Source organism: Eucalyptus grandis, chromosome 4 (genome assembly GCF_016545825.1).
Source record: "Eucalyptus grandis isolate ANBG69807.140 chromosome 4, ASM1654582v1, whole genome shotgun sequence".
Taxonomy (NCBI): Eukaryota; Viridiplantae; Streptophyta; class Magnoliopsida; order Myrtales; family Myrtaceae; genus Eucalyptus; species Eucalyptus grandis.
In genome coordinates, this window is record NC_052615.1 from 12,890,593 (window position 1) to 12,908,103 (window position 17,511).

General features: G+C 40.6%; 1 protein-coding gene across 1 annotated transcript; it reads right to left on the reverse strand.

Annotated features, from left to right (window-relative positions):
• Window positions 1-641: 641 nt before the first annotated feature.
• Window positions 642-4,763, reverse strand: LOC104442644 (uncharacterized protein At4g04980-like). Its single transcript, XM_039311241.1, has 10 exons — window positions 4,657-4,763; window positions 4,388-4,545; window positions 3,648-3,821; window positions 3,445-3,540; window positions 3,216-3,342; window positions 2,026-3,130; window positions 1,754-1,919; window positions 1,492-1,656; window positions 1,232-1,384; window positions 642-1,059 (listed from the first exon to the last, which is right to left on the reverse strand). Exons 2-10 carry the CDS (start codon window positions 4,460-4,462, stop codon window positions 856-858), a joined length of 2,265 nt encoding a protein of 754 aa, XP_039167175.1. The 5' UTR covers window positions 4,463-4,545; window positions 4,657-4,763; the 3' UTR covers window positions 642-855.
• Between the last annotated feature and the right edge of the window lie 12,748 nt (window positions 4,764-17,511).

Here is a 17,511-nt window from a genome sequence, read left to right on the forward strand (position 1 = left end):
CCTAGTTACTCGAAGAGCAGAGTGATTTTGCTTCTCGGTGTCCTGAGCTTTCATGTGTAGGGTTTGCAATTTTTTTATTCAGATCAAGTTGGTCCATCTTTTTCTCCTCAGGATGCCTGTTTGAAGACATGATCGCAAATTTGCAGAGGAACTGCCATACTGAAAGATGCATTTTGACTGTTCTACTATTAGAATATCCAGAGAACAGCTCTGTGAAATGGTGAAATTTCTTTTGAGGTATTGTTTATTAGGTTTTAACTTATCCTCTGCCTCATTCATTGGTGATGCGCAAAATGAACGGTATATAAGACAGATAGTCGATCCAAAAGTAGACCTGTCACTCGTAATTCGCGTGTTGTCCTCTACGTGCCCACTCTTTTCTTTCACAGGCGTGTTTGCATTACATTCCCAAGTTCTTAATCTTAATGTAGATGAGGCTTTTTTTTCTTTTCTTTTTTGTCTCTGTTCCTACCTTTAAATGCCTAAACGTGACATACCCCAATTTGGGTTGTATCTTCCACAACAAATCACCAGACAGCAATTCTATTTCATAATTAAGAACAAACTTGAGTGGGAAAGCAACTAGTTACTAAATGCCGCATCAAACACTCGAATATAATAATACTTGTTTATATATTTTATCCAACATGGAGCAAACCTTAAGTTTAGCTTGTATCTCTGCCAGAGAGTCTTGGAATGGCATATTTTAAACTGGTGTCCTCAAGAAATCTAGTAAGAGATTACTGGAATTTCTTAAAGAGATTATATATAAGCCACAAAAAAAGGACTCTCCAATAAGATACACTGAATAGCCTCAAACTTGTCATTTAATTGGTTAAATATAGATTGACAGGTTCACTGGTGCTGCGGATCAGACTCGATCTCATGAGCCAGCTCTCTAGTGAGCTTGTCGGCACGGTCGTCATGGCCACCAGCAAATGTGTACACCCGGAATGCGAACTGAAAAGCCCTCCAGAGCATTTTTGTGCATGCCTGTCCTCGTTTGTTCGCTTCTGTTCCAGCATTTAAATCCTCATTCGCCTTGGCGTCCCTCTTCTCCTGCATCAAGAGAAAGGGTGAGCTAAAGAAACACCAGACTATGTTAAAGGTTAAAAAAAAAAAAAAAACACCAGACTTATAAGATGAAACTCAAGATCTGGATTGTCCATTTGCATTTATAGTCTGATGAACTAATAGAACTCGCGCTTCAATAGTTCTTTTTATGTGATACCTTAAGTGCCAGTTCCATGCAGCTTGAAGATACATCCACCATTGCTTCCTTGATCCTTACGAGTATATCGAAGTCGAATTGGATGTCACAGGCTGAGAATTTCTTGGCCTCTTCATCTTTTGTGCGCTCGAGTTTGTCGAGTTCTCCTTTGATCTATTTGCGGTTCAATTTGGCAAAAACCATGAGCAATGAAGTTCAAGCAAAGATTCATGGCAAAGCCTCTTGATATCTTGAGGGCAAACAATAGATATTCAGTTTACCTTGGTGAAGTAGCACTCAACCTTGTCAAGGAGCTTCCCTAAGGGAGGCACGATTTTATAGTTGTGCAACTCGACGATAATAGAGTTTAACTTCGTGTACAGTGCTGCGGCTGTTCGTAATGATTCCAACTTCTTTGTGGGGAATCCTTCGAACCTCGCCAAGACCTGCGATTCCAAGAGTCGAGCGTTAGGATCTTGAGCTGATGGTGATGCTTAGATCGACTGTCAGAAAATAACATGGAATAATCTATTAATTGTAGACCTGTGTTTCATCAGTCAACTTTTCAAGGTGAGACTCTACATGATTGTGGAACTTGAGCAGCTCAGCCATGTCCTTGGTTTTGAAAGAAATGATGGTACCCTTCAACTCTTTTATAATTGTTGCATAGTTTTGGACGTCTTCCTCGATTTGTTGGAAGTATGCCGATCTGAGATATAGAATTTTGGCAAATTACATAAAACATAAGGTTAGTTTTTCTAACATAATCTTTTCTTGTAAATACCGTTAGGATTTTTGGTCCGTTCAAGAGTTACCTCTTTGTCATTTCCGCTAGCGCATCGGCCATTCCTTGTTTTCCACCACTCGAGGCGCCGACCTTGCTTTTCTTCCCATTGGCACATCTACCATTTAGGCTCGACCCTTCAACCTTTCCCTTGAGCAGACGATATAAACTGCCAATTTGGGTTGATCTTTTCAGCTTTGTGGTTGATTTCTTGGGCCGCAAGGATTTGGTCGCACTAAGTGGAGGAGGGGGTGGTGGAGCAGCTCCTCCTTTTCCAAATGGTGGGGGAGGTAATGGTGGAGGTGTGGATCCTTTTGAAGGTGTCTGAAGCGGAGGTGGCGGTGGAGGAGGCACCAAGACGTTCCCTTGCATCTTTGGTGCTGGTGGCGGTGGCGGCAGGGGAGGTAGTGGGTACTGATTTGTAACATTTGGTGAATTGACTGATGAAGAAGGTAGAGGTGGTGGAGGCGGTGGGGGTGCTTGTGCTACAATGTTTGGCTGGACTTCTATAGGTGAGATCCTGCAAGGCAGTGGCGGTGGCGGTGGTGGAGGTGGCAACGTAGGTGATGACAACCCACTGGTCAATACCTTAAGTGGCTGTACTGTTCCTTGCGAACCCTCCTCTATTGGTGAGATCCTGCAAGGCACTGGCGGTGGCGGTGGCAGCAACATAGGCAATGGCGATGCACTGGACAACACCTTTGGTGGCTGCACTGTTCCTTGCAAAGCCTCCTCTTTTGCAAGTTCTTGTTTCACATCGTCAGTGTTGCTAGCTTCCTCCTTTTTCTCACAAATTGCATTTGCAGTACTGCCGGTTTGTGCCATAACATTAGGAAACATGTACAGCGAAAGGCGCTTCACATCGATTGGGTTCAATTTCCCCACAGCCCTAACACGGAGAGGAAACAGCAGTGCTGGCGTGTAGGAGACCTCTGCGAATTTCGTGGCCATGAGCTGTTCTGGAAGGACTGAATTCGGACTAACAGGCGAGCCACAGGGGCTTTGGATGTCGAGACATCCCGTGAAGTTCTTCTCGAACTGTCGCTGATCTTCGTCCTCATTTTCTACATCCATCAGGTCGAATTTCTCTCTAACTAGTTTTATCAGGCCTTCGAGTATTGCCAATACTATTCCCACTGCGTTGGCAGAATAAGATTACTGGGTTTTGAAATTCAGGAGAAACTCAACTTTTACTTTAAGCGAACTATATTTTGAGCATACCAATTTTCTCCAAATTGTTGCGCTCCATATTAGCAATCTCGTTGACGGTGGTGTTGTCAATCCACACATTGTTCATCTTCCACGAATCTCCGATTGATATTAAGGCAGTGCAAAAGTAACTCAAACCCTGCTTCGAATATGTTTGGTTAATTCAGCAGAGAGCCTTTTTAAAGTCTCAAATCTGCAATTGACCTAATCATATTCGGCTCCGCAAATCGAAATAGCGTACCTGATTTATTGCTGATGTCTTCATTTCTGCGACTTGCATCTTTGATATGATTTCAGGGTAAAGCTTTTGGAGATCTCTCATTGTCTCTATTACCAGCTGCGAGAGAAGAGAATTCAAGGTATTTGAATTTGTAATTATATCGATATCAGAGAGGTCTATTCACGTAGGATTTTAGAGGGATGCGCAACATTCTGTTTAATCACCTTGTCGACTGACAAAGAACCATGGCAAGGTGGTAAGTCAATGAGATCGCGAAAGATGGAAATCTTGCTCTGCAGCTCCACTGCCAGAAGGTCGTCTCTGGATCCATGTAAGCTAGCGATTTTCGAGCCCTCGACGCCCTTTTGATGCTTTGACATCTTGGATTCTTTCCTTACCTGCAGCAGCAGATTCCCAAATCGTCAAGATCGTCACATCGTCAATTAACTTTTGAGACGTAATTTCTAAGAGCTAATCGGGATAGATACTTGTATGCTTCGGCCATATTTATGAATAACACGACTACTGATTTCACGTTATGGCGAAGTGATGACAGTAAATGATGTTATCCTACAAAAATGAGGACAAGATTAAAGATCACAGATGAATATAGAAATCATGAAGAAATATTCGATGAAAGATGAACGACAAATTACCAGGCACATTTTTCCCAGAAAAATGTTAAGGACTCGGAAAATGAAATATTTTACAAAATGTCGGTGGGTATGATGCCGATAGAAGAAGTGAATTCATCGCGATATATCAGAATTGCTCGTGGTATATAAGACATATAAACTGTGTGGTATTCTCATTCCTAAACCATGGAAATCAAGCAAATGGAAGGTGGCTGTGCCAAACGTAAGTCCCAGGCATCATGGATGTGTCTAACGTCATCAAACTGCATGTCAACAATGAAACAGAAGAACAAGAACATATATGATTCTGACATCATGTTCTACCATACCTCGTAACCACAGGACTTGCATGAGCCGCAATCCCCCAGGAACGGCGACGTACCACAGCAGCTTTGGGTCGCCATGGTGGTCGTCGACGCGTGTGCCGGTCCAGATCACGGTCGATCAACGCAAAAGCGCCAGACGAACAAACCGTCTGAGAGGAACCCTGATTTTTACACGGAGAGAACGGGCAAAGAAGCGCCCTTCAGACGAAGAAACATTCGAGATCTGAAAGCGCCAGTCATGGAATGAAATACAGAGAAAAGAAAAGAGAGACCGTCGCTGTCGTTGCGATCCCTACGTGCAGAGCATTTCCGGATGGCCTAGGACAGGTTTTCCCGATGCTCTCTCGTCTGGAACTTTCTCGTGGAGAAAGTCAAGGCCCCGAAAGGTGGCGAAATGGCCTTTTTTTAAGGACGGACGGACCGCGGAGGCGTCGTCGTTAGACGTTCGTTACGGAAGGTTTGCTTTGCCTTGGTTGTTTTATGCGGTTCTGGCGCTGGTTTTGCGAGGGGGGTTTTTCCCTTGGAGGCATTTTCTCTCTCTCGAACGGCTAACTAATCCACCCCACAATTCCAGGGAACTGTCGTTGTTGTCGTATAGACCTTTTCGGCGACAGCGAAGACAGATAGAAAAACAATTAGCCTCAATCCAAATTTGTATGATCATTGCCCCTTGATTCAAGGGACTAAGCTCTAATAATTATTGCATGAAATACCATTGCCCCTTGTCACTAATATACGTCCTTTTTCAACCCCCTTTATGTGCATAAATTCTTGGGTTGATATCATGAAATTCTCAAATTGGTGCACATGTAATAAATTTATTTCAAACTAATTTTTGACCACTGAAAATTTGAAACTAGTACATTTGTGATTAATTTAATTCTTAGTTTTCGTCAAATTTTAGTACTTAAATTACTGAACTGGATGATACATGTAATTTGATGGGTCAAGTAATTTGGGATTTTACCATCTGTTTGTCATGGGGGTATTAGTTTTGTGATTTTTGGTGGCATTTATCCAATTTAACAGAGAGTATGGCCGTCAAAAAACTAATTAATGATAAATTTATTGTAAGTATACTAGTTTGGGATTTTTTGTGGTTCAAAAATTAGTTTAGAGTAAATTTTCCATGAGTGTATAAGTTTGGGATTTTTCATGATAAAAAAATTAATTTGAGATAAATGTGTTACATACGTACAAATTTCAGATTTTTGTCATATTAACTCTAAATTCTTTTGGACATCCTCGGTTGATTCTTTTCCCTGGAAAAATGTATGAACTCTTTTTGCTGGAGTTACCATCACATGCTACTTCACAATAGCCATCCTCGGATGGTCGATTCGATCGAGAAAGTACATAAATTTAGTGAAGTGACCTGCATCTTATCTTATTATGCAATAAATAAATAAAAAACTTGAGAGGAAAACGAGGCATTAGTGTGTATTGGGATTCTTCTCGTTTGTTCGAGCGCTCGGATGTAATAAATACAGATTTTCACATCTAAAAATAGGAAGTTACAAGAGTAAAGGGGCAATGTTGAGCTAAATTTCATGGTAGAGCTTCATTTTGCCGCTTGTCCATTCTTTTTTGCGCTAGAACTTCCCTCAAAGGTCTACCATTTTTAAGAGATACATCACGTTCATCGAAAGTTCCTAGAAAAGAAGAAGAAGAGTTACAGGGAGAAAAGTAGCTGTTTTAAATACGAAACTGCCTCTGTTAAAAAAAAAATAATAATAATACGAAACTGCCGGAAATTGTCGTAGCACTAAAATGTTGACGCAGGTTTATATATGACTTTTTCCACCAATTTTTGAAATTCGATAATAATTCTAAATTTTGATGTGATCTATCTTCTGCTTTTGTTTCAGTGTAAACAAATAAAAATATGTGTTAACCAAAGTGAAACGTCACTTGCGTTGCCAATTTTGAAGATATTTTGAGTTACGCGTGTGAGCTCGGTCCATTCCTGTGATTCTCAAGGCCTTATATGCATGAATTGGAGTGTTTTTTTTTTCTTTTGGTCAAAGCGTGAACTGGAGTGGAGAACATTCCACTCTCATCATTGATTTTGAAGAAATTTTAGGTTACACCTGGTGGATGCGAGTCTAGTGGTACCTAACTTAGATCATGGAAGTCTCGCCTGAGATCCACCGACAGCAATTGTAGATGCATTAGCTGGTATGCATTTGAATCACTTTTCCCATTTGCCGGGTTGCTCGTCAAAGAATTGAAAATGGCTCAGGCTGAAAGATCTGTCCCAATTGGCTTAGTCAAAGCTGTATCTAGGATTTAGGTACGCAATCCACAATTATGCTGCATTGTTAACCATAAATATATGACCTCATCGCCTGAAGACTCGTTCATATCTAATTTATAATGTTTATAGAGATATTTTACAAATTCAAGATTTATTTACTTAAACTATACATCCTCGCTACAGCAAAAACCAAAAAAGAAAAAGAAAAAAGATTCGTGGTCAGTGGATGCATTTATTTTTATTTTCAAATGTTAGAAATAAATAATTCTTGACAATAGAAAAGGGAGCAATGCCAAAGGCAAAGTGGACAAAACATCCCTCGTTCCCTAGTGCCTCCCCACCATCACCTTTTTGAGTGTAGTGATGGCCAACATTTTCCGGAGTCAAAAGGCCTATTCTCCACGGTCTTCAGGTCATTTTCTACCTTCCTTCCCGATTCCAGGGGTTGCCTTTTGTATTTCAAAATTGATTCTTTGAAAGGGGTTGTTTGCCGCATCTTTGAAAAGACAAGAGAGGTTGATTAACTGTTTATGTTGTGCTCAGAGTGTGAGGATTGAGACGATAGTGTATGTTGCATTAACAATCTAGAAAGCCAGGAAAAGTCGAGTTAGATAATTTGAATATGGCATTGTTTGCACTTGGCGACATGAGGAGTTAATTATGCTCACCTACTTGACCTAAAATGACCGAATGTTAATGGATTGAAAGACACGATTTGTGTAACATGATTTGATGAGCGGATACGATTACATGATTTGCCATTGCATGAATTAAACCGTCAACACAAAATCACTCTATCGACACAAACCTGACAGGAAAATATTCCTAATTTATTATAAAATCTATTTACAATTTGTAATATCCATGAACAAATTATTGTATAATCAAATAAAATCATGTTCATTGTTAATGGCATTTGCTAATCATGGCTAAAAAGGTTACGTGTAGGATGTATCAAATACTAATATGCTAATTTCAACGACTTATACCGGTAAATTTTGTGTCTAGCGAGTTCGACATGAACCCTACATAATTTTAAAGTTGTTGCGACCTCGTTTTTGGGCACCCTTATGCATGCGAAGGCTAATGGCTCACTAAGTTTATTAGGCTTAGCGTGGACTCTTCCAAGTCCACTAATTCACGACTTATAGTTTGAATTTTTAGCTTACAAGTTAGTTTCAAATAAGAGTCACCACTAATCAATTTGGATAGATCGATAATAAAACCAAATAAAATATTAGGAGAAATACTTCACTCTTATACAACCAGAAAAATTAAGATCGGTGAATTGATTATATTAGTTAATCACTAATGCCTCTTTAGTACCTAATATTATTTAAGCCCTAAGGCTTTTGAATTTTAAAGGATTTTTCATGCATTTATGGAGAATAAAAACCATCATTTAGGCTTTTTTTTTTAATTTCTTGGAAAATATAATTTTTGGATTTGTCTGATTTTTGGAAAATATAATTTCTTTTTGAATTTTCTATTTTTCATAAAATAAAAATATAATATTATATATTAAAAAGGAAACCCGGGTCAGGTCTTCACATCCGACACAGGTCCAAGCCACCCGGGCCTGCCGGCCCAGATAGCAAGACCCCAGCCGGACCGGGCCTGATTTGCGGGCCCAGTTCGGCTGGGAAAATGGGTTCACCCCTTCAAATAAACGGCCCAAGACCCCCATTTTCTCAGGCCCAAAAATTGACCCCTAGTTAGCCCGCCCCAGCGCCACAACAGACCCGCGGTCAACGTGTCGAAAAATCCGACGCGCGATCGACTCTTTCCGATTCGACTCGCGTGTCCGGGATTTGTGAGAAGCATGGTGGTTTCAGGGGCGGGTCTGCAAGTGCGAAGGTAAAGAAAATTGTTAAAGAAGGCGATGGGAGGTGGATGCAAGAGCGAGGGAGCAGAGGCGAGGCTGAGGCTGCGGCGGCGACGGCGTGGCCACGACTGCAAGGAGGAGGGCCGCGATAGCGGTGCGCGATGGAGGCCCGAAGGCTGCGGCTGCGGCTGCGAAGGAGGGAGGGCCGCAGGCGCGGCGGCAAGCGATTGCGACGAGGTAACCGAGAGAGAGAGAGAGAGCAGAGATCAAGGTGAAGAGAATCGGGTAAGGAGGAGGAAGAGAAGGGCGCGGAGGAGAGCGTTAACTTTTGAACAAGAAGAGTAGATGAAAACAAAAATAAAAATGGAGATTCTGGTGCAGAGGGATGGCTGACTGGCTGAGAGGATGATTTTAATTTTTAAGGGAATGACAGACATGATGGGTGATGGGGAAAGAAAGGAGGGGAGAAACTGGGGGCGGAAGGGGGAGGTTTTGGGGGGATGGTGGTTTCTGTGAGGGGGTTTTTTGTGTCTTGGGGGGGGAGGGGGTTTTGGGGATGGCGGTTTTTGTACGGGAGGTTTTGGTGCGTGGAGGAGAGGGGTTTGGGGGCGGCGATTTTTGTTTTTTGGGACTTCTTTTTTGGGAAGTGGGGGATGATAAAAATCTTTATAAAATATAATATATTTATATGAATAAATTGATTTTAATTTTTTTGTTGGTCGTTAGTTTCATAAATATTTTATATTAAAATTAGAAATATGTTTTCAAATATGGGTACACATTAACTCTAGATATATCTTTAATTTCCTATAAATAGATTTATTAATATTATTAGTGTAAATTCATTAAAAAAAAAATATTTATTTTCCCAACGCGTCGGAATTATCTATTTTTAAAAAATGACGTGTCGGCGTGTCGTGTCGTGTTGCGTGTTCGTGTCGCGTGTCGGTGTTACTTAGACTATGATTCACGCTAACCCGGTTGCAAGCTCCCTTACCCCTGTACTCCCATGACACTGATGGAACCAACTGAGGCGAGCAACACGGTCACCATGGCCGCGTACAACAGATCTGCAGTAGCTTGCGTCGAGGGATTGGCGGACGTGATGGTGAGGTGGCAGCAACAGGAGATGGCGGCGGATTGGCGAGGTGTCGAGGAAGGGCGCGCATGACAACGCTTATTGACTGGGGAAGAGTTTTTTTTTTTTTTTAGAAATAGTTCTTTTCTATTTCTATTCTAGGGAACAATTTCGAGTAAAAGAACCTGTTTGGTAACTACACAAATATAAAAAGAATAGAAATGTGTTTGGTAACGCAATAGTTTCTTTTTTGTATTTATTAGTTTTTTATTCTTGTTCATGGATCGCCGCCTGCCAACCGTTGCCCACCACCTGTTGCCACCGCTAGCAGTCATCGGCAGCCGACAAGTTGTGCGGCGGCGGTTGGCGATGACGGTCGGCTGCCAGTGGTCGTGCAGTGGTGGCGGCGGGTAGCAGATGGCGGCGATCGGCGGCGGCGTTCGGTGACCGAGGACGACGAGCGGCGGCTGCGGTGTCTCCGGGCAATTGAAGGTGGCCATGGCAAGAGAAAGAATAAAAAAAAAAAATTGACTTATTTCTAAAAATTGTTCCCGAGAACAGAAGTCTTTTTTTTTTTCTTGTTTCTGCTCAAAATCTATTCTTGGATTAACTTTCTATTCCCTGGAATAGAAAACAATTTGGTGTTATCAGTTCTTTTTTTGTTCCAAGAAACAAAAGAACGGAATTTGGGAGAAATAGAAACGTTACCATGTGCAGCCTAGCTAGCTTGGCCAGTCCGAGTTGAGATGTAGGGGGCGGCAGCGGCAAGGAGCAACAAGGGAGACGTTAGCGGGCTTAATGGCGTGAGGCTCGACCGACTAGGTCGTGGTGGTACAGAGCATCGATGTCTACGGATGCGGCCGAACCGGCATCTCATCAACGGCCCACCTGCTTTGCTTTGAAGGCGTGTCCCATCCTTTGTAGGCCTACTCCTCTCTCTCTCTCCGCCGTAGGCTGTCCTCGTGCACGTCATCGTCGCCGCATGGGAGCTATAGAGGCGAAGGGGGAAGGAGGAAGGAAGGGGAGAATTACCAAAAAAGTTATAAACCTATTGCAATTGTGCCAATTTAGTCATAAACTTTTTTTTGTCCAATTTAATCCTAAACCTTTTATAATTGTGCCAATTTAGTCCATCCGGGCAAAATTGGCTGGCCGACGTCACGTGGATGCCGTCGGGACAGCCGGCCGGCGAGGTAATTTTTTTAAATTTTTTCTATTTTTGTATTTTTGAATTTTTAAATATTTTTAAATATATATATATTTTTTTGCCTTCTTCTCCTTCCTCGGCCGGACGCCGGCCGAGGTGAGGGCCGGGCGAGGCTCGCCCCACCGGCCACCAGGCGGAGGCGAGCCTCACCGGGGACGGCGAGGCGGCCGTCGCCAGATCCGCGACGCTCGACCTCGCCGAGATCGGGCGACGGCCACCTCGCCGGCCACCGGCGAGGGCAAGGGTTGACCTCGCCCGGTGGCGGCAAGGCTGCCGTCGCCATCGCCACCTCCGCCGCCTCCCCCGTCCCCCAATCGTTGGCACGATCTCTCCCTCCGAGCTCAAGCGGCCCTCCCCGGCCGTGACCGTCGCCAAAACCCGTTCTAGCGCCTCTAGACCGACGAGAACGAGATCGAGCTCCTCCGCGGGTTCCTCGACTACACCACGCAACGCGGGGCCTCACCCTCGCCAGTGGCCGGCGAGGGCCGAGCTCGCCGGATTTGGCGAGGCTCGGCCTCGCCCGGCCGACGCCGAGGCCGCCGTCGCCAGATCCGGTGAGGCTCGGTCTCGCCCGGCCATGGCGAGGTCGAGCCTCGCCGAGATCTAGTGACGCCCGCCTCGCCGTCGGCCGGGCGAGGCTCGCCTCCGCCATTGGTCGGCGGGGCAAGCCTCGCTAGTGGCGGCGAGGCCCTCACCTCTGGCCCTCACCTGGCGGCGTCGGCCGGTGGAAGGAGAAGAAGGCCAAAAAAAAAAATTAAAAATATTTAAAAATTTGAAAATATATATATAATAAAAAATATTAAAAATTTACCTCACCGGCATTTGTCTCCCACCGGCGTCCACGTCGGCCGGCCGGCCAATTTTGGCCGGATGGACTGAATTGGCACAATTATAAAAGGTTTAGGACTAAATTGGACAAAAAAAAGTTTATGACCGAATTGGCACAATTATAATAGGTTTAGGACTTTTTGGTAATTCTCCCAGGAAGGAAGAAGAAGAAAGGAGGGGACTGGGCTGGGTCGCAACGGTGAGGGGGCCAGATGGGCCCGGGCCCATGCAAAAGACAAAGAAGAAAGAGGGCCGGGGCGTGAAGGCCCAACCCGCATGGGCCTTGCCCTCTCTTTTTTTTTAAAATAATAATTATCCAAAAAATATGGAAAATAAAACAAAAAAAAAGTTAGTAAAAGCAAATGATACTAATACCTAGGTGACGCGAAAAATATTTTTGTTAATTTCAAATTGGTCCTTAATTTTCTACGTAATTTAATTCAAAATGTTTAGCGAAAAATTTAGATGTCAACAATAGTGTCTCGTTGGTTGGCATGAAATTGACTCAGACACAATTAGCTTCAACTCGAACCTAGCAAGTTAGGATTGCATGCAAGTTATGTTATGGTGTCGTGTAAGATTAGGTCACCCTGTATTCATGGGTTTGCGCAGTGAGCCTGATTTTAGTAATATTTCAGCGACTAAAGTTGAGGCCTTTTCACAATGGGCTTTAACTGGCCCGTTGCGCAAAAAAGTCCCAAATATCGAAGGGACGATGGACAAGATGATAGTGGGTTAGATTTTGCAGGAAAGAGGCAAAAGGACATCTTAGAAGGACAAGAAGAATGCTTGAGACATCAAGACTCATATAATGAATAGATTTAAATTATGTGCTAGATTATGCTTAAATGGACTCGCCTGACTTATAACCAAATACGGTTCGTTGGATCTTTCAAGTTATCCATTTATATATGAGTTTTACTCTCTCTCTTCCTCAGACGATGCCATTTACAAATTCACTTTTCTTGTCATTTAAGTGGTAGCTTTTTAAAAAATTGAAGAACCTAAGTGTCCATTTCTGAAAATTGGCACTGGAAAATGATTATTCGTGAAGTTATTGAAACTTTATTTTCCTTCAATCAAACACTCAAGCGACATTGTTGGCTTTCTCAAGTTCTAACTTAAGCTCTCCAAGATGCCATGTTGGATGATGTATTATAAATTAATGCCATATTATTTTTTCTGGTGAGGAATTTGCCAATGGCACTTAAGTGATAGATTTTTTAAATTTGTGACACTCAAGTGCATGAAAAAAAAAGTTATGACATTCATAGTGTACCTATCCTATTTTTTTGCTTTATATAATTTTTTAGTTCATGAATTTTGACTTTTTTTTTTTTTTTTTTTTTGCATAAATTCAAATGTTGACACATAAAGTCACATAATTTTTTTTGATTTTTTTTTTGAAAATTCTAATAATATGTTAAATTTTGGTGGGATAGTAAAATAGATAATTACACATATAGTCATTGAACTTTGACTCATTGTATAACATCATCCACAAACTTTAGCTCAATGTATAATGTTGTCCCTAAACTTTTTGATTTGTTCAAATGATCATTGAATTTTTTGTATATGTTCAATTTAGTCCTTGGACTATATGAAAATACTCAAAGTTTTCATTCTATTAATTCAAGTCAAAGGAATTTACTAATTTGGCTTCCAATTCACTATGTTTGAATGGTGGACAAAATGATAACGTTACACAGATTATCTACGTAAGACATTCAGCTCAAATTATCATATAATAATTCTCTTAGTTTTTAAAAATTGGTTTAGTTAAAAAATGATTATCCATGTAATTTGATGGTGTGGATATCATATTTTGATTTGGGTCAAATATTTCACGTGGATAATCCACACATAAGGTTATTTTTTTGCCTACCGTTTAAACTTACTTGATTAGAATTCAAATTAGCAAATTTCATTAACTCGAATCAATTGAAGAATAACATTGAGCATTTTATGGACTAAATTAAACATGTAGAAAAAAAAATTCAAGGATCATATTGAAGAAATCTAGAAGTTAAGTTTAAGGATTGCATTGAACAAATTAAAAGTTTAAAGACAATATTGCATATTAATTCAAAGTTAAGAGACCATTTATACCATTTTCCTAAAGCAAAACAATAGCTTTTTAGTGTTTGTTTGATTGTAAACAAAAAGGCTCTTAAGACTTTCTTATTTTTGAGTAAAAATATGTTAATAAGCTCATATTTAAGCTTTCTCTTAGCAACCTCCCCCTCAATGAAATTATGAGTTCCCTCTTGGGATCTCTTCTAGTGGAATGTTAGTTTAGAAGCATTGATCGTGTTATATGTACTAAATGAATATGAGCTTGTCGAATTTGGCGAGACTTGTCATAAAACCCATCAATCCTAGGTTAAGGTTTATTTGGGCACACGTCACCAACGAGACGAAGTCTCGGGTGTAACTTGCGAAGCTCTATACCCAGAATCAAAATCAACATGTCACACCTATACCATTCAATTCTTTCGGATTGAAGCGTTGGACACCGTGGGAACGGCGGACTTGAAATCGTTGATTTTCTTTCGTTTCTTCTGCGTCGGAGAGATAAGAAATTGTTGGGAAAGAATACCACTGAAGGAAGTGAAGAATGGATCAACAAGGACGGCCCCGTCAAAGCTTATTAAAAATGATTATCTGATCTTTAATCAAGAAATATGGACTTTTCCATCGCCTAATATTTCTAGAAAGCGGCAGACTATAGTTACCTTTTCATTTAAAGTTTAAGTTTGGATTGCTCTCCAATCCAACCACGTCTTCTTACTCTTGGGCTATTCATCATGAATATCTAATAATGAGTAGTTCATCCCACTTGAGCATTTTTATTTTTTTTTTTTTTTGGGATAACAACACAAATAATCTGTAAACTTTGGCTAAATGTGCAGTTTGGTTCTTAAACTTTTAATTTGTTCTATGTGGTCCCTCAACTTTAGCTCAATGTGCAATGTGGTCCCTAAACTTTTAATTTATTTAATGTAGTTATTAATTTTTGTACATATTTAATACAACCCTTAAGCTATATGAAAATGTTTAATGTAGTCCTTGGTCTTGAATGATTATGGAATGACTATATTAAACATTTTCATATAATTCAAGAATTGTATTAAACATGTACCAAATATTCAGGAACTATATTGAACAAATTAAAAATTCATGGACCACATTATCTATTGAGCTAAAGTTTGGAGACTACATTGAATAAATTAAAAGTTTAGAGACTAAATTGCACATTGGGTTAAAGTTCATGAACTATTTATGTCAAATTTTTTTTTTGTCATGCTTTTTATGGAAATCTAAATAAAGCTACAATCTGGTCAAATGATATGAATATAATCAAGTTACTGTTTATATTTAAAATGAAACAACACATATATTTAAAATGAACCAACACACTAATTCATTTTATTGATATTGAATATTAAGTAGTTCGATCCTTTTAATTGAGTCATCAAAGATGATAAAAAAACCATACTAATTTATATTTAAATGCAATTTCGGCTTTCTATTAGTTCATCCATGGATGGACGAGTGTGTTTAGTTCAACTTTGGAAATGAGCTTTGGGGAAATGGGGTTTGATGAAATGCAATTGCGTTTGGTAAATTATAATTTAAAAGTCCTTGGTAAAGCAACTTTTGGCTAAATAATATTTGGATAAACTTTTCTTGCAAAGGACTTAGCTACAATTTTATTTAGTTAGTTTTAAAAAAAAAAAAAAAAAACTCACTCTTTGCTTGCTCTAGCGAAGGGCTTAGGCAGCCATTCACCGTTGTCTGAGGTTGCATGATCCTAAGTAGCCCTCGCTAGGGTCGCATGACCCTCGCAGAGGTCATGTGACCTCAAGCAATTTTCGCTGGCCCTTCGCAGTCTAATTTAGCCTTGCTAGCCGCCCTCATGCAAAGAAGATGAATAGTAACAATGGGGGCAAAACCAAAGAAACGAAAAAAATTGGTAAGAATAGTTTTTGAAGAAAAAAAGTTACTCAACCTCACAAATAGCCTTTCGCAAATGTTGAAAGCAGCTTTGTCAAAGCTAACATTTGGCCAAAGAGATCACAAAAAAGTTTGCCAAACACATCATATCTTCCCCCAAGGCTCAAAATCCCTCAGAAAAGCTAAGCTAAACACCCAAAAATTTGGTTAAAGCTATTTCAAGAGTGTAATATTGGTCTGAGGCAGTTTGATGTGACTTGCTGTCGTAGGAAAATATTTCTCAAACCTTGTTTCCTTTTCTCTTTCTCATCCCACACTATTTGAGAAGCCCTCTGTTTTTTTTTTTTTTTTTTTTCTTTATGAGTTTTGTGATCTTGTGTATGAATTTGGGACGAACCAAGTGTAAAGTTGGATTGTGCCCTCCCCATGCTCGAAATATATGCGAAGCCCGGAACATTTCCTTCTATTGAATTTGTAATTTTCACATGATATTTCTAAGTTTCGCTTAACCTATTTTCTCTCTTCCTCTCACGAGCTTCACATATCTATTGTACCTGCTATACCTAAATAAACCGGGTCGTCCATTGAATCATGGAGATATTCACATTCTAACATCTACGCTCTCTGAGAGGCAGAAATTATCCTCGAAAATAATACTTTACAAGCTATTGTAAATGAAAAGTTACAATTGTTCAAGCTGTTGAACTTCAAATTAAGCCCTAGAAGATATTCATGTATGAGCTTATAGTAGCAAAGGAACAGGAACAACACCGACCACCAAAACTCTGACGTAGTCCAAGTTCCACCCGACTGAGAGAATTCTTTGAAGCTGTGCAGCGTCAAGGAAGGTACTGCAGGTTTCCTAGCAAAAGACGGAGAAATTGAGAATCTGGAAATTGGAAGAAAGTTATGGTAGCTATATGACGTCTCGGATGACGAAATTGATACAACGATAAACCAGAATTTTCCTGTCCATGGATCTACTTAGAAACTACTATGTGGAATGTAAGGCGCGGTTAACGGACTGATCCTACGTATTAACGACTACTTGACTCCTCAAGGTTGTTATGATTGGATGGAGCATTGGGAGATTTCTAGCTCAAAAACAAGTAGACGTTTTTTGTCCGAATTCCTACTAATTGTCTGCAAACCGCTCTGAGTTGGGTCTACTGTATAGACTAAAAGTCCTGATTCGACAGGTTCATGGAGTTTGACCGCTTGAGCAGTGTTCGTCAGGTCTTCGTGCTCTTGCCCTTGATGACAAGAAAAAAAAAGTCAGCAATCGTATTTTGACTTAAGAAATTCTCTCATGATCTATGTAATTTACTAAACTAATACAATTTAATGACTTGACGGGTGCATCTCTTTATTAGATTAAGTTAACTTTAATGGTGATTTGAAAGGCACCCATCAATATGCATAATAAATTGGTTGATTCAATAAATTCTCACATCAGGTATGAGAGCAGTTGTTCGAACTTCAAAGCACAACGAATGTTCCTCCAGTTATATTTATGCCAAATCAAAGAGGATGTTAGAGCGGTTTCTTCTTCATTTCGACGTTTAGGTGATATTCAGGTTAGCCTCGAATGCCTAGTTTGGTCTAATTGCTTAGGCCATCACGTGCAATTTCCCATGAGACAATGGCCCCAAGAAATCACAAGAAATTGACGTTTGATCGAGCCTGCCAAATAATAGTACAAATTCAAATGACCATGCAGAGAATATTAGCCAAGACGACAACGTATTTGAAAGTGAAAACCATGATAGCGATGGGAGTAGTCGTAACACAATTTTAGGGGCCAAGAGCCGACCGTGTTTGAAGGTCCAGACAACACTTCCTAATTAAATACGTGTCGAACAATCATTCTCTCGCTCTCTTTTCCCCGCCTTTTCTGAACAAATGCTATGTTGCTTCCCTACGTGATACGGTCGGTCAGTCGGTCCGACGACTTTTGAAACGTTCCTCCTTTGAA